The sequence below is a fragment of the Anas acuta genome, chromosome 9 (assembly GCF_963932015.1).
Source record: "Anas acuta chromosome 9, bAnaAcu1.1, whole genome shotgun sequence".
In the NCBI taxonomy this organism is placed as follows: domain Eukaryota; kingdom Metazoa; phylum Chordata; class Aves; order Anseriformes; family Anatidae; genus Anas; species Anas acuta.
In genome coordinates this window covers 644,391-670,910 of record NC_088987.1, presented here as the reverse complement: position 1 = coordinate 670,910, position 26,520 = coordinate 644,391, and the positions used below count along the sequence as shown (strand labels likewise).

The 26,520-nt window shown below is 43.3% G+C and overlaps 1 protein-coding gene and 1 long non-coding RNA gene across 3 annotated transcripts in view; one reads left to right on the top strand and one right to left on the bottom strand.

Moving 5' to 3' along the window:
- The window catches only part of AADAC (arylacetamide deacetylase), a 30,005-nt gene extending 7,311 nt beyond the window's left edge, over positions 1 to 22,694 (bottom strand). The window contains exons 1-2 of one of the 2 annotated variants that reach the window (XM_068692012.1): positions 22,575 to 22,694; positions 112 to 334 (exon numbers count right to left, since the gene is read on the bottom strand). In XM_068692012.1, the coding sequence (XP_068548113.1) occupies positions 112 to 334; positions 22,575 to 22,598 (247 nt within the window). In that variant the 5' untranslated portion in view covers positions 22,599 to 22,694. Of the gene's footprint in view, positions 1 to 111; positions 335 to 6,226; positions 6,434 to 22,574 lie in introns of those variants that run through there. The other variant, XM_068692011.1, reaches the window with a different exon arrangement.
- On the top strand, positions 17,441 to 18,659 carry LOC137861037 (uncharacterized). The gene is made up of 3 exons (XR_011099333.1): positions 17,441 to 17,564; positions 17,785 to 17,881; positions 18,522 to 18,659. It is a non-coding gene; the product is annotated as an uncharacterized lncRNA (long non-coding RNA).
- Positions 22,695 to 26,520: the final 3,826 nt, after the last annotated feature.

Here is a 26,520-nt window from a genome sequence, read left to right as displayed (position 1 = left end):
ACCAGTTGTTTGTACTCATCACAATGACCACCCTCTCCTAAGCTGTTGCATTTAAACTGGTGAAATACCAGCCTCCAATCCTCTCTGTTGCAATTGGGCCACCGAGCTTACCTGCCTGCCCTACACACCATCCTCCACCATGAAAGTAGATCACTGCCCTCCTCAGCCCCCTGGCTGGCTTCCTGGGCAGATACAGGCGGACGGCCACGTTGCTGAACTCCGTGTCTGTCACGGTGACGTTCTCATCAGAGGTCGGTGCAACGTGTTCAGCAACTGTGATCAGTCTCATAACTTCCATGTAGTGCATCATACCCAGCCGATCGGCAACCTCAGCCTAAAGCCCAAGAGAAGAGAAAACAGTATTTTAAACAGTCTTAGTCACTCCAAGGTCACATTTCCATAAAGCCACTTAACGTTGCACAAGTCTATAAAGTTGCTGCAGAAGTCCCTAAGCCAAATGTTGCTAACTCAGGCTGTCAATGCTGCCCAGTCCAAGCTGTTCAACTCCCTTCTCTCCTGCTATTTCAACATGAAACTCAGTCCCAGAAGTGCCTGCAAGGCAGCCTGGGGGACATGGCTGCTTGGCGTTGTTAAGATACCAGGTATGAACTGGGATGAGCTGACTGGAAGCCTTGATGGACAAGGACATGACAGAGGATCTAGAAGAAAGCAGAATCAATTGAAGCCTCCCCAGACCCCATACAAGAGTCTGCTCAATGAGCAGCCTGTGTCAGGGCAGACCATGAATTCCCACAAAGTCTCTGACCAGAAGAGAAATTCCACTAGGCCAGCAGAGAATCCTGCACCAAGAGGGGAAATTAGGATGATGTTAACCAGAAGCTGTTTGCCCAATAAATGCACTACTCTTGAGAATATCCATAAATGAATGCTTTTAGAAAGGTCCTTTTTCCCAGGAATCTTGACCCTAGCTCGGCTGTACAGCAAGGCTGGAACCTTTGGCACCTCCAAGGTGGGAAAAGCAGGAGGTCAAAGTGCAGGTGTGTGGCAGCTGTGGGAAGGGCAGGGAAAGCTTTCCAAACAGACTTCATGGAAACTTCCTAACAGAAAAATGACGTGCTTCAGGGAGTTGGGAACTGCCAACCCTTATTACTGTTAAAGCAGCTTCCTTTGAAAGTCGTGTTCCGAAACATTTATTATGAAATCCTGTGATTCTAGATTAGTTCACAATTATTTTAAGATGCTAAATAAAATAAAAACAAAAAACAAGACCTAACAAGGAAATCTGCTGGCATTCTGCAAGCTTCAAAAGCATATTTATCACCTTTGGCTTCTCTAATATCATGACAATTTACATGGATTAAAACATTTTAGAATCCTCTTATTCACAGACTATTTTATAGCTTGAACTTAAAACACTTTTCAAGAATTGTGTTGGCTTTAGGTTGTATGCAATCCTTTGTATATCAGAGTGAATCTAAGCAAAAACATTCCTAAGGGCATTTGCTACCAACTGTGCCAGGAATGCAGATTTCAGCTACTCATTCCAAAACCAGTCACACACCAAAGGAGGTGCCACGTTTCCTCACAGCTGCCTTGGGAGAATTGCTACAAATACAGATGTGGCCAGAGTTTGAACATACATAAATTTTATTTTATTTTATTGTATTGTATTTTTAATATATTTTTCATTAGATTAAATGGTGTGTTAAGGAAACTTACTTCTCACATTGCTTATAAGATATTTGAAATGTATTCTGGAAATACAAAAAAAAAAAGACAAAAGAATAATGTCATAATGGAAAAAAAAGGCTTCATTTTCTATACTGTGAAAGATGCTTAATTTTTTGTTTAAAGAGCATATTTGGAAGAATTATATTATCTAATACATTAGGGGGGAGGTTTTTGTTGCTTTTTTGTTGTTGTTGGCTTCTATTTAAGACAAACAAAGGGTATTAAAGAATACAATTTTAAATTTGCTTGAAAGCCATTTGCTATCTGAGTGTCTGAAAGTGAACTAACTCAGATTTCTCATTTCAAGAAAAATTAGAAATTTCAAACCAATTTACATTACCTTTTGGTATAACGTGCACTGCTCTTGTACATATTCTAGTTAAACATCTGAAAACTGAAAGGCTGATGTTCTGTGACAATAGGAGAACTTACCTAAGTTTCAGGTCAGCATACAATTATTTGTTTGAACAGGCATAAATAATCCCGTAACTGCACTGATAACTTTGACTAGCTTTCTGTGAGAAAACAACAACATTTGCTGCATTCTATAAGTTTACAATATTCGGAATATTTTGTTTTCCTCCTGAAAGGTTCCCTGCTTCAAAAGCAAAGCTTTAGAACTGCTTTCATACCATACAAGTCATAGTAATAAACTGGAATGAATATGGTCTTATTTTCTGATTATGGTTGTTGTAAATGGTTATATATATACACATAAAATCATAATTTTCTACATTTTATAAGCTCAATGAAGACAGATATGTACACACGCCAAAACTTTTTATCTATAGAGATTACACAGTTTACTTAAGTGTTTCTTAGTTGTAGTATTTTCCCTTAGGGTTAGCATCTTGTAAAATTAAATATACAGGTCAAAGTGAATTCTGTCGTAATTCCTCTGAGCTTGTGAAAGACTCCCACATGATGGTAGCAATTCCCTCAAGAATGAAAGTCAGAAGGAAATCATGCTTTCATCTGAAAATTCTCATTGTCACAGATCCGAGGTTAATGCATGTTACAGACTAAGAGAAAAACTAACCACTTTAGTTTTTTTCTGTTCCTTATGCCTCAGAAATCATTTTTCACAGTTGCTTTCTAACACAGGTAGCAAGTTAATTTTTGTGTTCATGTTGGGGTCCTTACATGACAACAAAGAAAAAGAACACATACACACAAAAACAAACAAACAAACACAAAACAAAAACCAAACAAACAAACAAAAAAACCCACCGTATACACAAGTTGTGCTTTGGCGGGCAGAGAACCTAATGTTATTTTAATGTCTTACTTATCTGAACTGGCGATAATTCAGGTGGAGGCACCCCTCCAGGTGAAGCATTCTGACAGCTGAGCATGAAGCCAGGCAATGTTTGTGAGATGGGCTGTACAGAACTCAGATAAGGATTTCACTGCTTCTGAGCAGCAAGACAAATAATGGAGAAAGCTTTGGGGGATTTTGCTGCAGCTAGGGAAACATTTAGCTATGAAGAAAGATGTCTTGCAATTTATACAGTGCATACATTTTATATTATGTGCATATTGTACTGCCTGAAAATGTGAAGAATTTTGTTACCAAACAGAAAATAGCCAGTTTATTGTCATAGGCTATTCCCCATCTAGATAGCAAGCAGGCTTGATTTGTTATAAGTACGCAAACTGAGACATTCCCAGCCTCTCTTCTGTAATAGGATTTGTACAAGTGGGATCTCCTGTGTGCCACAGGCTGGTTGTACCAGTGAAACCTCACCCAGCTGAAATCCTCCACGTGTCAACCAGCTGCAAAATCTAATCGTGAGCCTCTGACTTGCCTCTGGGACCTCCAGTACCTACTGCAATGCTGATTTTGAAATCACAGATTTCAAAAGAGGCCTGGAACCAGCACAGGCTTTATGCACATCAGCTATTCATCCACAGAACACTGCCGATGTAGAGAGCGAACACCTTGCAGTGAGTGAAGACCCCACATGATGGAACCCTCTGACAGCACTGGGAATCTGGGTCAAGAAGCCCAAAATCAGAGACAATCCAGAGATCAGAATCTGGACAGCTCTCAGGTACTTTTTAAAGCAAGGAGGAGGACTGAGATCTGCTATTTGACAGCTTTTGTTGTATATCACTGTGGGAGCTTCCACAGGAGACCCTCCTGGGCAGGAGTTTTCAATGGTGGCAGTATTATTTCCCCTTCCTCAAATGAAACTGAGGGATTTAGACTAAAATAGGTGGTCTCTTCAAATCCAGAGCTACAATTAAGTGATTACAAATTGTTGCCCTGTAATCGGATGACCATTCAGAATGTATTTAGGAGGCTTTACAGACATCTTAAAAACTCCAAGGAAGCTATCTTTGTCAAAGCCCCACAGGATTATGGTTCTGCTTGAGATCTGAGCACAGTTATAAAACATGCTTGCTCAACACCACTGCTACTGATAGCGGACTTCGGTTTAACGGGCAGCTAATGCAACAGCCACGGAAAACACCAATTCCATTTAAAAGTGAAAACACAAAATGCTCCAGCACTGAAAGAGCCTGCATCTGCTTCCTGAGCACTTGGCACTGCCGTGCTGAAGGCTACAGGTTTGACCAAATGACCAGGCACAAAGCGTTGTTACCGAAATGAACTATCTATAGACATTTTTTTTATAGACTACCTCCAAAAGAGGATTTAAAAGGGGAAGAAGCAAGCCAGCATATCAAAAGCTGGCAGAGGTAATGCTCAGTTCCATGACCGTACAGTTGTCAGGAGGGCCTTTACATGCTTAGCAGCTACCCCTCTTCCCTCAGCGAGGCACACGGCTGTTCCGTACACGTCGCTGTTCTCCCCGCAGCCGAGCACAGGGAGGGGGAAGCCCACCCTGCTTGGCACATCCCCGCCACCACAGCCACGGTGCTCGGCCCAGGAGCTCTGCAGAGGCCCACGAACTATTTCCAGTGATCACATTGTTCCTGTGTGCACAGCCGTACATAAGCCTTCGAAGCTGCATTAAGGATACCCACCACTGGCACATTTCATTAGTGACATAATTAACAGATGAATAAACGCATTAAGCATGGATTTTTCTGCATTTCTCCTGCTTCTGAGAAAAATGAGTAGATGAATAGCAGATTGCCCCTATATCAAAAGTCTTACAAAAATCAACAGCTTTGTATTTGAAAATGATGTTATATGATTTTATACTCTTTCACAACAGAAAACAGCTTTCAAGCATTTTCCCAACACCTGATTAATCCCACCTTTAGGAATCAATTAAGAATTCTTGTAATACCAGTGGGAAGCAGAGAAGAAATGCAGAAATGAAAGAGTTGGTGACAGAACAGGACTGAAAACCATTGCCCAGCTTGACTCATCATCATTCACTTTTAAGCACAGCCCGAGCCTTTGGGTCCACAGCAAGCAAGCATTTCAGGAGCACCTGTCAAGCAAAACTAGAAACCTCTCCCATGGCCCCTTAAAGCCTCCTTTCAATGGATTTTTATGGTGGAGAAAAAAGCAGCCTCCAAATGTTTGCAGCCACCCAGAAAGATGTCTGCAACACTGAGTGCCCCTGCTCCCTGCTAACCTTCATCTTTGACCTTGGTTTTAGCGTGGTCACAGTGCTGCAGCCACGGCTGCGTGTTGGGGGCAGGCTGGATTCAAAACAGCTCCCAGTGCAATGTACTTCAGAGGTGAGAACTACAGAACCTACCTATGCTTTGTGTACAGGTTTGCTAATTATTTAAATACGTATGAAATAGCTGCACAAAATGACTGAAATGAAGCAGAATCCAAGGCTGTAATATGTAAAAATAGCATGGAACAACATAAGGACCACACTGCCAGTAAATATTACCATGCAACTGCAGACAGGGTATAATACCACTTCCTTTCCAGACTGCAGCATATGGTTCTGTGCTGCTTAGCCAGAAACCCTTTTTTTTTTTTTTTTTTTTTTTTTTTAAGCCAAATTATGGTTAGTTCACATCAGTTTAAAAACAAACATACAAACAAAAAAAATCTTCCTGCTCTAACTTTAACACTCCTCTAATTAGCTTTGTTTATTTTTAGGCTCATGCTATCAGTAGATTTCTATGAAACCACAAAGGTAACAGCAGTTACAAAGTACTCTAGCTTTCCCTCTGCTGACATCCAACATAACACTTCTGAGGTTGCTCAATATCCAGGTTCTGTGACACACAAAGTTCAAGGGGCAGTGCTTCAGCTGCAAAGGACCATACCACAAAATACACTTGTTTGCATTTACATATCCATATTCACATTATATATCACATCTCTAGTTACCCCCATTGTCCTTTTTTTCCGAGACTGTGCCGTTAACCTTTTCTAACAGTCTCTTTATAGTCAGCCACACAAAGTTCAGGGCTCAATTTCAGATACTACCGTCCTATATACTACCTTATATTATACATGTATTACAGGTATGTATTGCCGTGTATCTATTACCCACAGAGCCACTGATAACATCCACTGCTCTGGATCTGTCTCTCCCCAAGCCAGCGTGCCCTCCTGAGCCCGTACCAAAGAGAGGACTGAACTCACCACATGCCCAACGGTCCTAAACAGAGAGGTTACGAGCATCACCTTCCAGCCCTCCTCGATGTTCTCCGGGATGGGGGTATAGATGTAGTATGAGACAAGGGCAGAGGCGAGGCAGAAGCACAGCAGTTTAGCCCCCATGTTCTACGTGAACTTTTCTTCAGGACTGATCAGATTAAGTGCTCTCACTGACTCTTAGCAGCTACAAGCCAGCACACACAGATAGGGCAAAGTTAATCCCATGTTATGTTTGGATCCCGCCCAGGAGGTGATTTCTCATCTGATCACTCTGCACAGAGGTTATTCTGCCATGCTGGGAGAAAACACATTTCTTTAGCAAGGCATTCAAGCACTCAAAGCACATAGAGTCAGCACTTTAACTCCAGATTAAACATCAAGGCTCATACACCGCAGTCACCCTCTTTTTGGCATTTGGAACAGTAACCAGCAGGAAGGCTTCAGAAGAAAAAAGGCAGTTGGGGGGGGGAAAAAAAAAAAAAGGAACTGGGTGGGTCTTGTGAACCAAGGGCTGCTGCAAAGTGACAGTCAAAGACAAAGAGATGTATTGAATATCCAGGAGCTATTAGCTTTATCATCATAACGTAGCTGTTCAAACACATCCCAGTTTACAGAGATACCAAACAGCATCAGACAAAAACCACATATATCCTCTGTCATTTCTCAAACAAACACACACTGCTCTGGCAGGAGTGCACCCTTTATCGTGTGCTAACACATCAAATCAGTTGTGTAATAACAGGTGCGGCAGAAAAACTAGATAGGCTTCTAGGTAATATTTGAAAGACTAGATTTAATTGCTGCTATTCTGAGGATGAAGAGATTTCTATCCATCTCCCACAGGTAACCACCTCCACACAGACTGAATTGGGAAAGATAAAATAGGAAATAATTCCATTAAGGAAATGTTACAAGCTCTCACACACAAGGAGTGGGCAGGAGTCCCGCTTTAGACATAAATGTTTAGGTTCCTTCCACATTGTCCCTATGTGCTGTCCTTACCCTGAAGTCACCTTTGGCTTAGGCATGTACTCAGTGCTTAGCTTTTGGATACTGCAATCTCCTCATCTCGCACAGCCAGCCTTCTTGTTCTCCAGTGAACTGTTGCAACAATTTACCCTAATATACAGTAGCAAAAGTAAACAATGAATTGAATTCACCATCTACCCAAGGCAATGGGTAATCTTCAGAACCCTTCACTGCTACCCATCAGCTTCCAGTTTTCTGTTGTATCAGTCTTCCACCACTCACCGTTTGCTAAAGCAAAAACTAGTTTTGCTCCCCTCCCTGAACATAACATACCAACAAAAGAATAATTCAGTGTGCCCCCCTACATATCTTCTGTATTTTCACAGATGCTAGCTACTACTGCTTCAGAAAATAAGGAAAGAAAGAAAAATAGTAATAATGCAAATAGACTAGAAGACAAGGCTAAAACTGCAGTGGAAATAGAAGCAGACCACAGTCCTGCCTGGAGCTAGCATCCTCTGCAACAGAGCCATGCCCTCCAAGGCTGTCTGACAGGACACATTGCACAGCCATGGAAAGATTTGCATGAGCTAGTTCACACAATGACCTGCTACCTCAAAAAATCAGTCCTGCTAAAAATAGTATTGTTATATCAGACTGAATTTTCAAGCTGTGGTTTGGAAATAAGAAATTAATGAGCAGGTGTAAGTTGTAAGCCCATATAAGTAATACCTCTTCACCTCCCTTCCACTTGTTTTGCATTCTATGTGCTCACTGCATTACTGTGAAAATATCATCCAGATCAATGAAGTTCTGTTCCAAAGCACAGCCTGGTATCTATTTGTTTTAGGAGAACACACCATGAAACAGATCTCTCCAAAGCAGAGAAGTATTTGCAAGGCAGTCCAGCAAAGAAATATTGTGTAATCTAAATGAGAAATAACTGAGCATAACCTGGTTGTGACTTGAGCTTTAATGATTATATAGTCCAAAGTACAAGACCTAAACAAATTGATCAAAAACCGTAGTATAATCCTCTCATGCACATTTAAGGCCTGCTGTTGTCAGTACAATATATTTCTAAAGAAAAAGACCAAGTAAGTTTGAAAAAGTTATTAGCTTTTTATTGCTAAATAATTATTTTTCCTTGGTTTTTAATGTAGATTCAGTAGATGTTTTGGGGCACTCAGGCTCAGGGGTTAGGATACAAAAGTGCAGGAGTACAAAAAGCAGGAGTACAAAAGCTCCTTACATCAACGTTCTGGAAAGATAAATCATGGCCTCGTTTGTGGGTTTCTTTGTTTTGCTTTGTTAGCAAAATGCAAGGGTGGTATAAGCTTATTATCTTTATGTATCAATCATTACATTTATTCCACGCCTACAATTTTAACTTTCTGCTTCTTTTGAAATGACAAATAGTCTTGAAGTTTTAAACTTTCAGCATCTTTCTTCTCACAACTGTACTACAATTTGTAGGTCCCTAATACACACCAGTTTGGACCCATGCCACCTCGCTTCCCCGTTGCTGCCTTCATTTTTTCCACCAGCTTGTTTGCAAGGTGGTATTTTGCATATCATTTGCACGAACTATACACAAATGTAGTAGACTGATTGTCTGAATTGCTGTTGTACCCAAAGTTGGACTGGGACACATTCAGCAGATGACAACTCTTCGATCGCATGGGATGGTCACCTGCAGCTGCCCCGGCCCTGACCAGCCCCACCTGGGACCCCCACCACGGACACCCAGTGCTTGCCCAGGCTGTGCCGTGGGGGTCCCTGTACAGGCTGGTTTGCTTTGAGCACAGATTTCCATGGAGCAGCAAAGGGCTGCGGAGCACCCTTGAGAGGACGCTGTGAAGGAATTTCACGGAAACTTTGCCAGCCCCCATCTGAAAGCAGATCTTGAACAACAGGGGCAGGTCGATGAGCTGACAGCACGTGGACCAGCACCTGCAGGAGGGCAGGAGGGCAGTGAATGCCCTCAAGCTGACCCAGGGCAGCCCCGGAGCCAGCCCAGGCTGCGGGACAGGCGCTATGGGGCTCGCTGGGCGCGTTGCCCACCAGCGCTGGCTGCACCAGCGGTGCTCCTCATGGCCAGGGCTGCGGGGCCCTGCTGTTAAAGACAGGCCTCTAGCTTGACCCCATGAGGACTGTGGTGTTCCCAGACATTTGTGCTATGGGTAATGTCTTCATGGGGTGCGGGCTAACGGCTGACAAGAACAGCAGCCGGCACCCACAGCAGGCACTGCTGAAGCCACTGGGCCACCTATGGCTGTCTGTCCCCCATCCCTCCCTCCTGCGTCCCTCCCAGGGCCACCAGTGACCCCCTGCAGACCCCGTCCCCACCTCCCACCCAGCAGCACCGGGGCGAGAGAAAGGCAGCAGTGCTCTGGTTAGTTATGCCCCGGCCCCGAATTAATTTTCTGATCTGACAGATTTTAAGAAATAAACTAAAAAGCCACTGGGAGGCAGCATAACATTATTTTTTTTCTTTCCACTAAAACTAGCGTATTCAGGAGCATCCAAACACTGGTTCTGTAAATGCTTCTCTCAGCGCTGTGAGAATCATCTGTGGCCATCCTCCAGGGACAGAGAATGAAGAGAAAGGAGAAAAAAACATGCTGGGGCCAGTAACAATTGCCCATGGTGCCCTTGGTGAGACAAGTTGCAAACTTGTAGTAATAAGCACAAATTTCCTCTGATGTCTTTTAGTATCTGACTGACATCAACTGATAATTATGATTGTAATTAGATCAGTGCAAGGCTGGAGGTGCCCTGTGGAAGGCAGCAGCCACACATCTGCTGTAAGTAGGTCTTAATCCAGTACACAAACAGGCACCAACAGCTAGTCAGGAAACAGCTGAAAAATGATCGATGTTAAAGCAAACACATAAAATCCACGCCAAACCCAGATACACAGTTAACAGTGAGAATTCAAGCAGTGGATATTTTGTGATTTATCAAGCCATGCTCCCCTCAGTGCTGAGCTGCTGCGTACTGCTCTGCAATCAGCTGCAAACTGTCCTGAAACGCTGGTGTTGCATTTGTCAGGGCTCCAATGCTTGCATTGCACACCAGCATGTTCTACAGCCTCACAGTAGCTTATTACTTCTCACCACACAACCAAATCACCCCTTAATCTTGCCCCAGTAAATAAAGTAGCTGAGACTCGTGCCCTTCTCTTTAGAGGATTAAGAGGATTAGCAACAAAGATGAAATAGGATTTCATTGCCCAGAGGTGAGAACAAATCCTTGGCATGCCAGGACACAGCATGTGTTTGAGGAGAGAGGCAAGGCCATGAGCAGGGACATCAGCACCACTCAGGACCACGCGTCCGAAGACCAGTGAAACCCACAGGGACAGCAGTGGGGGAAGGCAGGAGGAGACCTGCTCCCAGCCAGGCCGGACACACTCAGCATCACCCAGTGCAGCCGTTTTTCCCCCATCTACTGCCCCGGCTCTCCTGGGAGCAGCTAGAGATGTGCCCTCCGCCAACCCTACCTTTTGGGATGTGATATAAGCCAGCTTTCCCATGGCTAGGGCATGGGTAAATCAGGCAGCCAGGAGGTGGATCTGTGCACTGAGCAGCTGCTGAATTTGCCTGCTCAGAAGGGCACACCAGTGGGGAGCACGCAGGGCTCAAGGGGAAAGCCCAGCGTGCTGGAGGGACCTGGAGGGCAGCAGCCCCCCGTCGCTGGTGCTCCTCTTCTTTGGCTTTTTGGCTTCGGGTCTTTCAGGCCAGAACTGCCCTGGCCAGCAAACAGCTGGATGGACTTCTTGTTGCCTTTTTTTTTTTTTTTTGACAGAAACATATAAATAGTGAATCTCACAAAAAAAAAAAAAAAAACAAATTGGCTCACTTATTCCTCATATTCTTTTTCTGCCCAAACAAGGCTCAAGTGTACCTCCACCCATTCTCTACAAAACAGGCTTGAAGATGCCAGCAGTGTTGAATATACATGGTGGGATTCACTCTGGATTAAACAGCTTTTGGCTTGTTTTCAGAAGCTAGCAATGTATTTCACTTAATCATAAAACCACAGCCTAGTTAAAGTGATTTCTACTTTTATCTTATCTTCTTTGTTATTATCTCTACTTTTTAATGACGCCTATAGAAATGGATTTTGGCCTATTTTCATAAAATGAGGACATGGCACTCTCAAGATGTTTTATAAAAGAGGATTTGGATATAGTTCTCCCATCTGTTGTTTATTACTGAATTTTAAGTTGTATAAATGGAAACAAATGTTTGTCTTGAATACATTCATACTCTGAACCCAAAAAAGCAATTCACCAAAATTTAAATAAGCTCAAATTTAACACATGCAGTTTTTCTGAATACATGACAAAGCAACAATTTCAGAAATATGCTAGGGTCATAACAGCATTAAGACATTCAATAAACTATTTTCCAAGTTGGTCTAAAAAGCATATCATCACTATAATTAGACAATAGGAGATTCCAAAACAGTATTTTGTCTTGATGTTTTCACAATGTCATATGTTGTTCAAGCATATCACCTTTTACTTCTTGGAAGAAAGGTATCAATGTTTCAAAACAGTAGAAAGACAAAAAAATATTATTTTCCAACTTTATTCTAATTTTCACCGACTTGAAAAAGCAATCATTTTTCCAGTTAGAGAAGGAGCATGCAGTTGTCATGAACACAGAATGGAGAGGCATTAAATTTAAATTATCTACCTGAATTCCTTCTTTACTTCTTCCTTAATTACCTACACCCTGATTTTTTCCATGAACAAAAACTAAATCCATTTAAGATTATTATGTAGACATAAATCTTGAGACTAAAGGTGAAATTGCTAGTCCATAACTGATGAAGACACGGTGAAATGTTAGGAATTAATGCAGAATATATCTGCTTTTCATTAAGTACTAAAGAGAATGCCTCCCCTGAGAATCTCGCAAGGAAGAGTCCCTCTGCCTTGTGCAGAAGGAAGACTGCACTGGTGGCTTGGCTCGTTCCCCCAGTGAAATAAGCTGAGGAGAAGCCTGCAGCAAGTGAAACTCCATTTTACTCACCTAGTCACTCTCCCACGTGAAGAAATGCACTCAAAGAAAAGCTGCAGGGCTGTCGCATGAATGCACTGTTTCACAGGAGCCATCGCAAAGTAGTGACTGTTTCAGAGGTAGACCAAGGCAACAAACTCCCTTACCTGATCCATACTAAACCAGAAATCCAGACATACTTCAAGCCAACGTCACTGGCTCCTGCTGTACCTCAAGTTTTGATGTTCAAAATAACTTAAGAATCCCAAACTTGAAAGTAATAACAGGTTCATTTTGCTTACATCTTCAATTTCTGGCTTCTCAGTGTTCACATAGTTTGTGTAATTAGGTTTTCTAGTTCTTACAACAATAATTCACAATTCTTAAATTCATGACCCAGAAACAGATTGCTCGAAATCTCACTTTTCCATCCCAGGGGAACAGAGACTATTAGAGAAGAAATAATGCCTGTGTAACAGTCAGCAGGAATCTCGTACAAAATTAAAGTAGTACTGATAACATTTAAGTAGAAAGTGATCTTTTCAAAAAGTGGAATGATTGCATGACAGATCATGATTAAATAAACCATTTGCTAAATATTTTCAGCAAAGGAATATTTAGGTTTGAGCAAATATACCTTTGAATTTATGAATATGTGGATATACATCTGTGGCACACAAGCATTTAAGGCTGATTTCTGAAATTAGTAAGCCTTTTGGATTGCAGAGTCAATGGACATGCTGAGGATGATGAATGGAAGAGACATTATTCAAACCAGAGGTCTATTTTTCCAGCTGAGTTGCTGTGGAATTTGGAGGGGGGGAGGAAATCAAACTGCTAAATTAGAGCCGTTCTGAACTGTAATTTCAATAGCAGATGAGACAAAAGCATGATGAAAAACAGAATTTAGTTACTTTTGCTGTTTCTCTTTCAAAAGGAACACTTGGAGATGTTTTTAACCAAATAATGCTGAGTTCTATAGCCGCAATGTAATGGGAAGCCCGATGCTCTGCCTGGCAAACCAGCAGCTTTTCAAAGCACCTTCTCACTGAAGGTGCCTGGGAGAAGCTGACTCAGATGTGATGAATGGGCTCAAGGGAGATGCACGCAGAATAGCAGCTGCTGCCTGAATTTTACACAAAGCCTGACTCGGTTCTGTAGAGGCCTGAAAATAAGAGTGGTTTAAACTCTGCATCCCCAAGGGTCAGATCTTCTTGCCCAGTGGGGCAAGAACCTGGAGAAACCTTAACAAGTCATCTCTGCCCATGGCTCTACACCTTTACAAGAGTGTAATGAGTTCCCGCTGCTCCCTGGTGTGGGGGTCAGATTATTTTCTGCCGCTCCAGCTGCCCAACAAGACCACCGACTCAGGGCAGTCCTATGGACCCACGCTGTGCATGAGGTCAGATCAAATAACTGCGAGTTCTTTCCTGACATGACAACCTTAACATTCAAAGAGAGGGAAGTTCGTGGTAATCCCAACTCCCACAGCCTCAAGGGGTCAGAAGAACCAGCAAGCCTAACAAAAGCAGTCACTGGAATAGCACTGCAGGATGCCGTAGTGTGACCTGTCCTGCCGAGGCACCCACCCTGCCGGAACACCCAGCTCCTCTCCCAGGCAGCCTTGGAGGGCATCCGGCACCACATGGCTCATGGGCACAGTGCTCTCACTGCCCCTCCGCTCATCTCCAAAGCTAAGAAAAAAGTTCCCATCCTTCACAAAGTGAGGATGAAGATTTAAATGTGCTGGAGAGACTCTTCTATGTGCAGGTAAAGCCACAATGAATACGGCTACCAGAAAGCAATCATTCCTTCAGGATCTTATATTCATTAAAACAAATATGCAGTACTAATAGTAATTTTATTGACAAGAAAGTAAGCAACAGTATGAAACCATTTATGCTTTGCCTGTACCTGCACAGCCCAGGCAATCCTCAGCCACCAAGGAAATATGAACACAAACAGCTGCACTTGTTTCTCCAGCAGACTCTCTTCACGTTAGCACCTCCAAGAATCTGGCCGGCCCTTACAAGTAAGGCAGCTCAACAATGAGAAACTAATGACCTTCAATAAAATAACTGCTAAGGCATGTTCACAAACACTAATGTGAATCTTTTTCTGTGCTTTTGACTCTGCAAATTAAATGAGGAAGAAATGTGTTTACACCAGAAGCAGTCACAGCTCTGCACAGCTCTCGCTTGCAGCTCCCCAAATTGGCTGTGAGGTTATGCAGCGTTCAGAAGAGCACATCGCCACAGGGGCTCTGCTTTGTGTCTCTTCCAGACGAGTGTGACAGATACAAACTAATTTCTGTGCCAACTTTCCTGTTAATGTAGTGCTGTCTAAAGTCAGTGCTGTTTATGACCCGCTCCAAATAAATAAATAAATAAATAAAATCTACACTCAAGCAGCTAAGACAGAAATCTTCTTTATTCTACTGCTCCAAATTCCTGAAACCTCTGCGTTGGGTAACAGTGACCAAATGGAAAGCAGGGAAGCAATATGGTTTGATGTTATCTGAGCCTATCCATACGCATATACCATTCCCCTTCATCATCGTAAAAACACCACACAGAACATCACTACCTGAGTAAATCATTACCCTTGTGATTTCAGCTACTTTCCCACCGCCTATGTAAAAAGAGTTTAACTATCTGATGCCAAGACATCTCTTGCACCACTGTTCAGTGTAAATGCTCAAATTTGACATTTAAGATTACTCAAGGGGAGTGAACCACTCCTGGAGAAAAAGAAAAAAAAATGGAACCGGACAAGTACTTCCCAAACCGAATAGCCTTGCTATGATGGAGTTAAGATTGTCAACACAAATTAAACTACAGCATTACTACCTTTCCAGAGCTTGTTAAAATAAAGACAGCATATGGCCATGGTGCCAAAGGAATAAAACCTTCAGCTTCTAGACTTATCTCTTTGCCTTACAGGAAATATCTACAGAAAGAGATATTTTAAAATACAGTACAAATTATTTAAGATAACAATTCAGCATTTCTATAATTTGCAGTTTGGTTTATTAAGTGTAAATTCAGACCGAACATGATCTTTTCAGCAGCCTATGCATCCTAAAACAGAACTGTACGAAGCTGTGTTCTTTGGTTCCACTCAAAAATTTCGTGACCATAAAGCTTCCACTTGGGAGAGGCAACAGACAGCCTCAGTTTCTCTGATCTGTAGCACTTGAAAAAAGGTTTTGTATATTAACCAGCCACTGTTTAACAGCTGAAGACATACATATACATACTTCCTCCACATGCTCTGATCTCTTCACTCCTAATGTTCAGGCCTTACACAATTTTTAAGAGGTATAGCATCAAATAAGAGGTATATACATCAAATACTACTTATTTCAAATTATATTCCACTAATGCATGCAACGATCTAGACAGTCCAACAACAGATAATCTCCCTTCAGGACTTGGTAACATTCAGGACCTAGCCTGCATTGATGCTGCCACAGCTTTTTAAACCACAGGAACAGACTCAAACAAGGGGCACGCTGGAAGACTTCAGAACATGGATTAGAAAAAAAATAGTTGAATGACAGTTCTCCATACTCGTAGTTTGACTGAGGGACACAGCAGTTTAAGAAATGGAGGACAGAATAAAGGCACTGCCCTGAACCACTGAGCAGTCCCGCCTGCCCACCTGGAGACCCAGGCAGGCAGCTCCACACGCAGTCTGCCTGGGAGCTGAGGCACAGGAGGGAACAGGCAAGCACCCCTAAAGAGTGCTCATTGCAAAGCCCCAGCATTTCTTTGTTCAAATCTGTTTTGGATTGATTGACTTACTTCAATCACCAATTTAAAACTACATAGCTGCAAAGTTATGAGATAACTGGTCAAGACAAAGGGAACATTAAAGAATGCACATAATTACTTGCTCATCTACTAGCCTAAAATCATTTTGCACCTTACACGAGCTAAAAGAAGTCACAGTCTGTTGGAATTACAGCTTGATTCCTAAACAAACAATCAAATGGAATATGAAACAAAACCTGTTGAAAACACCAGTCCATGAGCTCTGGGTATAGACTTCATTTTTCCCATGTTAATACTCAATTTTGATTTTCCGTTTTATTCTTACAGGAACATTCGTAGACAGCATGCTTTGTCATACCACAAACCTGACCCCAGTATTTTTAAGTTCCATCAGCAATATCAGCATCAGCAATATCAGCATGTGGTCTATCCCAACTGCGTCTAACTGGATTTCGAGTAAGTATGAAAATTTCATGAACTTAAATTGAAAGTGAGAGCAAAGCAGTAGTTTAAGATATCTTTTAAAGATACCGCTTTGCTAGACAGTATTACTCAGCCCAAAATTCATTATATTACTAATGCGGAATGAGTATGCAGCCTCAGGGAAAATGTTGACTTCTGGAGGAATGATTACACCTAGTTGTTTACATTGAGCTAAGAAGCTTATTTTGGTATGCTTGCTTTGAGTTATCTCCTCCGAATCTTAGCTCCCTAATGCCTGATTATCTGCCATGCATTGACTGTTGAGCTATTCATTAGTCAGGATACTTCATGTTTCTCAACAGCTGACCAATGACACCGCACAACAGACCGTCTGTAAAGCTCTTGGCACTTAACATTAGTTTAATAACATAGAGATAACATCCTATTAACATCCAGGAACAAAGCAGGCAGAAACCTGTGCTATAGCATGCACTCCAAAAGCTGGAGGAAGACAGAGCTGAGCCAACAAACACCGTCTGGAAAAATCTCACCAGTGCAAGGTCCAAAAGAGCAAAGGTTCAAGCAAGGTCCACTTAAAAGAAGCCCCATCATTCAGACCAAACCTCTGTGAGAACTAGAGCACAATAATAGGGTGGGAAGTATTTGGTTGTTATTAAAAATCAAACCTTTTAAAAACAAAGCAAAAAAAAAAAAAATCTGTGTAAACAGAACATTGCTTAAAAAACAAAAACAAAAACAACTTTTCTGTAACCATAGCCATATCAGTATGCTATTGACTTTGACCTTATTGCTTCAGTTCTTATGCAAATTTAGGCCCGAGGAAGAAGTGTAAAATAATAACTATGATGAATAAAAAATGAATTACATAAAGATGGAGGCTAAGAAGGCTAAGAGGAGAAGAAGACGAAATCAAGTGTGATAAAAACACATGTAGATGGAGATCTGAGATGTCCCAGCCGTGCATGGAGGAGTGAGCCTGCCAGCCCAGCACCGCCAGCGCCAGCCCAGCACCACCAGCGCCAGCCCAGCCTGTGGGGCCCCACGGGGCTGCTGGCCATGGGCATGTGGAGTGGGAAATGCAGACCACAGGGAGGATCCTGCAAGCCTACTTCTGCCTACCAGGTAGGGGATGCCTCATATGTGCCACCTGAGCATTTATTTTTAGCATTAAAGCTCCATATATTAAATGCCAAAAAATGTCTGTTTATACTATAGCATATTTCACGGGTAAAAGGCAGCTCAAGTCAACCCAGTGGTCTCAAACTGCACTTACGACCACAATTTAAGGTTGCTTAATGCTATGCTAATTTCCAGCTTTGGACTCTGTCCTACTTTCCAACAGCCTAATCAGAACCAGAGTGCTTCAGTGATCTGCAAGCTAAACCTTGCCTGAAATGCAGCCTGAAAACCCCAGCACCACCTGGACGAACAGTAAAATGGTGAGTCTTTGTGTAGTGCATGTTTTGTCATTGTTCTTATTTGAACGGCTACTCCTGGCCTTCCCACAGACTGAAGATTGGGCTCTTAGAGCCTTTCCTTCACATTTTATTTCTTTCAGAGCTGCAATTATTGAAACCGATCTGTGACAAATGCTTTCACTACATAAACAATACACTTAATAGAAACGTTATTTTCATTAAATTGAAAAGCAGTTCTTAGCTGTTCCTTCTGTAAATCCTTATAAATAGGATTTTTGTCTTTATTCTTATATATTTTTATCTTTATTCTTATTTTACTGTTGACCAGGGGTATGGAATTTTTAAAAAGTCACATCAGGCATTAATTTGATGTACCTTTTGTAGCCAACCTGTCTTTTCCAAGGGTTAATCTCAATCAGTGCTGCTTTATCAGTGTAACCACTGGTATAAAAAAGGCCAGAGCAACGTAACTATTTTCAATGGGAAATGTCATTTATTCCGGGTGAATTAGTGCTTAGAATGCCTATGCACTGGTTCTAGGCTCAGAATTATTCTGAGAAGTGTTGCTCTATCAGATACTTTTAGTAACCATTACAGACCTGGATTTGCAATAGCTGTTTATTAATTGAAGGTTCATTAAACAGAAGTTTGTATTTCCAAGCACCTACAGAGCCCAGCTGGTTCCAGTTCTGCAGCAGAATTCCTGTGAGGCCTTTGGCAAAAGACTTGAGCTTCTCCAGCTCAAACTGCAGTCCCTTCAACATATCCACCACTACAACAGTGCCACTGTGCCCGCGAGCTCCATCTTCCATGACTCAGTGTCCTCAGCTACAGCACAGCCGGCCCCAATACCTCTCATTGGATGTTATGAAGTGAAAATTAGCTACAACTGGAGCTCACTAAGGCCTTTAAAAGTAATTTCTGACTCCAATAATAATAGTGCAAGCTAAGCAAATAGCTCTCAAACCACCTCTCTAGATGCTAAATAGGTTCCAGGAGGCTGTACTTTGCATGTGGGAAAATGAAGACAAGAACGAAGTGACTCGCCTCTCCGTGCAGACCAAATAACAGCAGAGACAAACCTGGATGTCAGCACCTGCTGACCTGCAGGCAGGCTGCGTTCTTACAGCTCAGCCCGCGTTGTGGCCCAGTCAGTGACAAAAGCACTTCAGGAGGTGCACCTGGTAGTTTTTTCATGTGCAAAAACAGACTGCAAGAGAATCTGCAGCCTTTGCCAGTGATTAACTGCGGCCAAATAAGATGCTCTGAATATTAACAAGACTGAAAATACTGCTAGGATTTGACCAAGAACTTCCAAGAAATAGTCTCAGAATATGACCAGCACCAAAGACTTAAGATGCATCTGCAGACTACATACAAATATCGCTTCCTGTGTAAATAACCCCACTGATCTGCAACCAGCTTCTCTCGGCACAGCCCATCACAGGCTAGTGTCCTTTGGCAAGCTCCTGGCACCCTTCCCTCTGAGGGGTAATCTGCAGCTACCACCTCTCAGCATCCCCCACGTGCCATGGGAAGCAGGAGCTGTACGCAGAGGGGAGGCCACACAGGCAGCAAGGCACCGGAGCAGCGGTCACCAGATCCTGGGAAAAAAGCGTGTCTTGGCAGCCTGCGGTAACCATGCTAGCTTGGGGCTTCATCCAGCTTTCGTGGGAGTCAATGGAAAGAGATCCTGGGGTGAACCACATACCTGCACCACAGTTCATGCACAGCAAGAGGGTTTTTTTCACCCTTTAAGCAATACAAAACTGCCAATTTTGAAGTACCGTGGGACTGAATCTAAATATAGAGTAACTGAGTGGCATGTACAATACATTTAGTATAGAAAGAAAAAATCTGTCTGCAGCATTGTTAACTCTAATAAAAAACCAATTTTACAAGAGAAAGGGTATTCTTTAAATTGTAAAATGAGTTACAGTTAGTTTCTACAAAACAGAAATCAACTTCAGAAGGAGTCTTTCTCAAAACCACAAAGCAGCAAATATAAAATTATCACAGTCTGTGTAAGTGGAAACTCTGAGTTCCTGTGAAACTTCATCCCTTCTGTCTTACTGCCATAAGCAGAAACTTTTACTGTCATCCTTGCTGTAATCCTGCCACAACCAGAAACTTTTACTGTTTTTCCATAGAGTGAATTCTTTCTGGCTAGAAGCATAAATTTTGGCTTTAGCTACCCAAGCGGATTTATCCTAGAGGTGATCACAAAAACGATGTTAAAACAGAGAGCAGTGCGGAGTACTCTGCTGGCAGCTGCTTTCAGAAACACTGGACACAACCTACACCAGCCTCATGACACGTCGCGGCTCTGGCCTCATCGCACCCAGGGAGCAGCAAAGGGCACCCGCCCAGGGGCTGGGGGCAAGGTGCTGTACCAGGGCCCACCTACAAGGTGGCCGTGCTGATGCCAAGGTGTCTGTTACAAGTTATTAGCACTTTTGAGCATGACATCACGAAGCTACTTGAGAAAAAATCTGCTTGGATTTGCAGAGGTGAGCAAAGAGCACCCATTTTAAAAGGGCAAAAGGGTTTGATAAGCTTGATAGCAGGGCTGCAGCCAGCCTTGGTCCTTCCCCTTCCCTGGGGAGCCCCAGGGCGCAGACCCAAGAGCAGGGCACAAGTGCACGTGTGGAGGTACGGCACAGCCCGGCTCCCGTGGCACAGGGCACCAAAGTGAAGAGCAGCTCAGGACGAGGAACATGGAAGTTGCTGCTCCTCACTAATCCAGCTCCCAGCCTAAGCAGTGCGCTCCTGCTCCTAGGGGTAGAGCTTTCTGGCTTGTAGAGATTGCTCTGAGAGCTCCTGAAGTCCACATTGCTCATCATAATGAAGATAAAGACCTTCTCAGAGCACAAGACCCATCGGTTTCACAAAAGCCAAATAAATAAAACAAGGCAGACCCAATGGACATCAGAAGACAGCAGCTAATGTGACAGTTGTACTTTTTTCTATACTTCGTGAAGTGAATGTAGTGGGCAGACCAACACAGACCATTCCCCGCTCCCCCCGGGCACGGCGTGTGGCCGAGCCCCCTCCAGCCCCAGGGCTGGTTCCTCACTGCAGCTCCACGGGGAGCACCGAACCAGACCTGCTGCCGGTCGGTGTTTGGCTGTGCACAGCCAGCAACCTTTGGGGGATTTTACTGTATCTACAGTGTTTCTGTGCTGCTTTCCTGTAAATTAGACATTTTCTGCATTTAGTTCCTTTACAACTTCTAGAAGAAGCAGGGAAGGCCTGAAAGTCATTAGAGTCAGTGGATTTACACCAGGAATGGATGTGACCCCGTGTGTTTTTCCAGGCTTCGCTACCCCTCACCTGGCCTCCTGGCAATTCTTCTCAGACGCCTGCCTGCTGTGAAGCTCCTACATGACTGAACACTTCAGCAAGATCAGCACTTTCCTTTGTCAACTTGTCAGAAGAAATCAGAATTGAGAATTAGGTCCCAGTCAATCATCAAAGCCAAGAAAACTACTATCTCTGGAAATGAGCTAACGTATTAGAAATGTCATTCAGCCTCCTTGGCTCATCTTGGTCTTGAAACAAATGTTATTTGAAAAGCTGTGTCTGGAAACATAGCGCAGCCTCTGACTGCCTCTGCATCAGGCCAGGCGCCTACAAACAATTTAAACACAGCTCCATTGTGCGAGTGGAAAAGACTCTCCTTTTAGTACATTTCTGCTAACTCAGGAGGAAAATCTTCATGGGATGTTCTGGGCTTACCTCCACAGCAGGGTATGCCTGCAGGAGGAGGAAGCAGCAACACAGGAAAAGACCTGCAAGAGACTCAGAGGGAAAGGCTGCCCCGAGCCGCTTACTGACACGCACGTCCTGTCCAGCCGCTGCTCGCGGCTTACACTCACTTTGGTGCATCAGTGACAAGCTACTGATGATTTCGTAGTTACAGACAAGGGGCTTCCATCCCATCCAAGTACTTTACAGCTCGAGGCTTGCCGTATGAAGGGCAGAGGCAGAACAGAGGCAGAGCAGGGAACTGAGAGGCAGGAACAGAGTGCACGGCACCAGTGGAGCTCCAACACTGTTACCTCCTGGGCCTTTAGAAATGACAAAACGGCCCAATATTCAGGTATTTGGTGTAAACTGACAACAAAACTTTTCAGTCCAGAAACCTTGTTACAAACACTAAAGGTTTTTTAATTTTAGCTCTGTTAAAATCCCACATTTCCATTGAGATCTAGGGCCTAATTTCTTTCAGTACAAACCACTTACTACCGGTATGAAATAACAACAAGTGACATGCTAACTACAATAAGGCCAGACTACAGGCAGTGCCAGGAGAAAAATAAATAAATAAATAAAACACGTCTGTTTTCAACATTTCTTCCTATGTAACACAGCCACTTCCCCCGCGTGGGTTGCTGTTGCTCTGCACTCGTGGGAAAGGTGAGAGCACACAACTGCCCGCACGCCAGACCTGCAGCAGCTGGAGCTCCCCACACAGGGCTGGTGGGCGGTTCAGGTGTGAGGTGGGCAATGCTAAATGGATGGCAGGCAATGAGGCAGACACTGTCTCTGGATAGACAGATTTATCTAGAAGACTCTAGTGCTGGGAAGCAAGGGAAAACCACGGTGTCTAAGTAGGAATCATGACAAGCCCTAACAGACAGGGTACTCTATGGACTTAAACACATTCATGTTAAAGATAATACACTGGAAAAGAGTAAAAAGCATGACTTACAGTCATTGTCAGGAAGAGTAGCATGACTACCAAATTTCTGTACTGTTAAAGCCATCTTAACTGACATATAAATGGACTAAAAAACTACAAAACTAAAATCCAAATCCACAGGTTTTCCATAGAGTAAGGCTGCAGCAGTCAGCCTTACCATAAAGCCTTAAGCAGTTGAAGAGGGAGGTGCTGATTAGCAGAAGCTGCATTGATTCTGACAGGTGCTGATCATTCTCAGCACATTGTTTCTGCCTAAGACTACCTGAGTTGCTTTCAGATAAATTAAGGGGTTTTGAATTCACATGTGGATGTAAAAGTAGCTACTTTGATCTGTTTGTAGTTAGAACAAATTTCAAAACGATATCATAAACTGATGTGATTTATGCAATGGATTTTGCATAGGCAATTTAAGTGCTGACTGCCACGTATGTGGCAAAGACCACAGCAACTACAGGGCTGGGGAGAAAACAAGCACAGAAGAGTGTTGGATGCCTGGGAACATACAGGGAGGAGGCCAAAGTGAGAGGAGTCAAACTTCCTAGTGCTGTGGCCTAAGAAGTTTAGAAGCATGTGATATTCAGCATTCCTGAATTCCCTGCTGACTATAGCTTCTGTGCAGTATTTCAGCTTTAACACAAAACTACAGCTCATAGTATTGGTGGATAGAAACGTAACAAAGAACAGCGTGTACGTCCAGAAAGACAGTGGAAATTTCCACACTCACTTGTGAAGTCAGTTCAGAACGGAAACGAAGCTGAAACATTCATGCTGTGCAGGCATCCCACAGGACTCCACAGAGCTACTGAGCACACATCATTTGAAAGAACAAACTTGCAAAACATGCAGTGCAAAACTCTTTGTACTTGTGTTCCTGACTTGGGCACACAGACAGTGCTTTTAGGGTAGGTGCACATAAAATCAGATATTTGCACATTCAAACAGTTCCTTACCAACTATCCTTGAACCCCTTAACTCCACAAATCAACCATGCTTTCCTCTTGAACAGCATGAAGTGTAGGACGGTATAGTTCTGAAAGAAAGCCGAATCTGATTCTGCCTATTAAACTAAGATTTTTCAATAAACCATCACGTACACCAGTTCTGGTGAGCTGGATAAATGTCACCCACCTTACAGACTGCATACAAAACAAAGAAATCTAATGGGAGGAAGGCTGAGCTTAAAATACACCACTACAGTGACAAATGGACATGGCGTGGATCTATAGAAATACTGGAAAAAAAAATAGCACAATTCTCAGAGAAAACACAAGTCTCACTTGAAGCCCTGTCCTTTTTAAATAAGGAATTTCTACGCTATCATAATACTTAGTTTTTCTATTTTATTGCTAATAGTCATATAATTTTAAATACTAGCGGTCTTGAAAGTTATTTCAAAATCCCCATTTATTTTCATAAACATTTCTTACTCAGACTTCTGCTTGAAAAGCGTGCACGACAGGCAAGGCACGTTGCACATGCAGTGACAGCCCCCGGGAACCCGGCCCGCAGGGCTCTTCCCCCCCAGCCTGGGTCACCTCGAAGTCCCCAGCCACAGCCCACGTGTGGGCTCAGCTGAGCCAGTAAGTCACACAGCTCCAGCCTCATTATCGCCCAACCGTCCCGTCTATAATGACTTTAGAAAAATAGAGGAGTCACCTCATACACTTTTGTGCATTGATATCTTCTGCTCTTCATTAGTCTGAAGCATACGAGACGAACACTTGAAGGCTTGGAGGAGTCACATCCTCATACTTTGATTTTACTTTTTTCCTCCCAGGACCACTAAATTGATACCAGTTTTGTTATTTTGTCCCTTCAGAACTACCCTGTTGTGTCAGTTACAAAACCAAATGTAATCAAATCCTCTAGTGGACAACACACCCAGGCCAAATATTTTGTCTCAGTGGAACACCCCTCAGTATGGGAACGCTGCCCACACACTCGTCTGTGGAAGCAGCTGAATACTTTTTTGCGATGAGCACACTGAGAATTAGCCATTTTTCCTCTTGTTCACGGTATCACTGCAACCATTTAAGCCATGTGATGCCTGCAGGTAGGGGAACACCTCTAGTCTGCAGGTCAAACAAGCCCATTTGCCTGGAAGGGTTCAGCCTGGTGACAAGGATCAGCCGCTGCTGGCCATTGACGCACTGCTCTTCCTTCTGGCCCTCTCACAGCCCTTCCTTTGGAATGGCACTCCCGTTACCGCTGCTGATACAGTTGCAAGGCTTTAATTACAAAGTCATTACTGCTACATGGCTGCAGCAGCCACACATGAAGCAACTCTCAGCAGCTATAACAGACAGCTGAGATGGCAAATTAGGGGAAAATAGCACCAGACAAACCAGATTTTACACTTCAGTTTTCTAATGAGGACCATAAGAAGCACTGCAAGTAAGGTCGGATTTACACGGGGAGGTTAGCGCTTACAGAAACGTTCCCTGTCAAGCTGCTGGGAGGGTGGCAGAGCAGGGACATGAAAAGGCAAGCAGCACCAGCTTGCAGCTGAAGAGCTGCCACACTCACTACACGGCACATGTTCTCCTAACTCAAGAAGGAAGCCTAAAGCAGAGAGCTTATTTTATCCAGAACTGGTCTCCCCGGTGGCTTTAATGTGTCCCTGCCATTTCTGCAAATTCATAATGGTTGGACTTCTGTCTTATCTGGGAACTGGCAAAGGGACAGGTAAGTTCTGCCTCTTCAGTGTGCCAAAAGCAGGTAAAGCTCATGGATCCAATGCTATGATTCTGCAAGCACAAAATTTATCTCTAGCACTGTGGACGACAGACACTGGGACAAATTCCCAGTCTACAGAAACAGTGGAAGAAGCATATGGCATCCTTACTCTGTTTTAAAAACTTGAACCAAAACTGAGGGGAAAGGGAAAAGCCAACACTAGCAAAAAACATCCATAAAAGAATGTCCCACAAAGCAGAGGCTCAGCATAAGGGAAAATGTAATATGTTTGAATAATAAAGAAAACATAAGGTCGATATTTTTACACTACTTTCCAAAGCATCTGCATTTGCAAGATTTGATCCATCTGGCCTCTCTGCCAGATGTTTCTTATACTTTTTGTAGTAGAGATGGGTGAGAACAAGCAGAGCTCATCTCTTTGCTCAGAGCAGCCTGCATGGGAATGATTGTATTCCCACTTGCCTGCCTTGGAGGCAACCTGAGCTTCACAGGGCTTGGCACGAAAGCAATCCAAATCACGGATTGTTGCAGTTCTGCACAATTTTCAATATGACAGTAAAAAAGGTTTGGTTTGGATTGAGCAAATAATTGCATTCAACTTCTACATTTGTTGTAAAGCAAATTTCTAACCGTTTTTCATTGAAGAGTTCTGAAAAAGATTACATGAATTTTAGAAATATTTCCATCACAAAATCCAAGTAGTCTACAAAACAAAAGCTTTGATAAAAACTGTGCTACATTGGAGAGTAGAGTCCTCCTGCCAAAGCCAGGCAGAATCTCATCTGCTGTGAAATCAAATCTCTATTTGAAGGCACATAATAACGTAGGTACAAAAAAAAAAACACTCTGTTCCCTGCCAGCAGCTAAACTCATGCAGTGATGTGCATGAAGGACATCTTCCAATACTCACACACTCAACACTTCCTCTTCTTCTTCTACCAGCAAGACTAGCTTGCTCAGAGGTGTCCGGACCAGGGAAACACAGGTACATTTACAGTGTGGTTTGTGCTCTCAGCCATGTGTTTTGTGAACACCTGCCTCATGCTTCTGACAGTTTCCTGTGCTGGGGGTCACCACTGTGCTCCCTGCTGCTGGGGCTGCCTGTCGGGCTCTGCCTTCCCCTGGGAGAGATTTTCCTGGTAAAACAGAGGTTGGATATCAAAACCAGCTGCCATGAGCAAGCATGGCTGCATGAGAGTGGCTGGAGGCAGAAGGGGACATCTGCAGCCTCAGGGCTGGGGCTCTGAGGTCAAAGCCC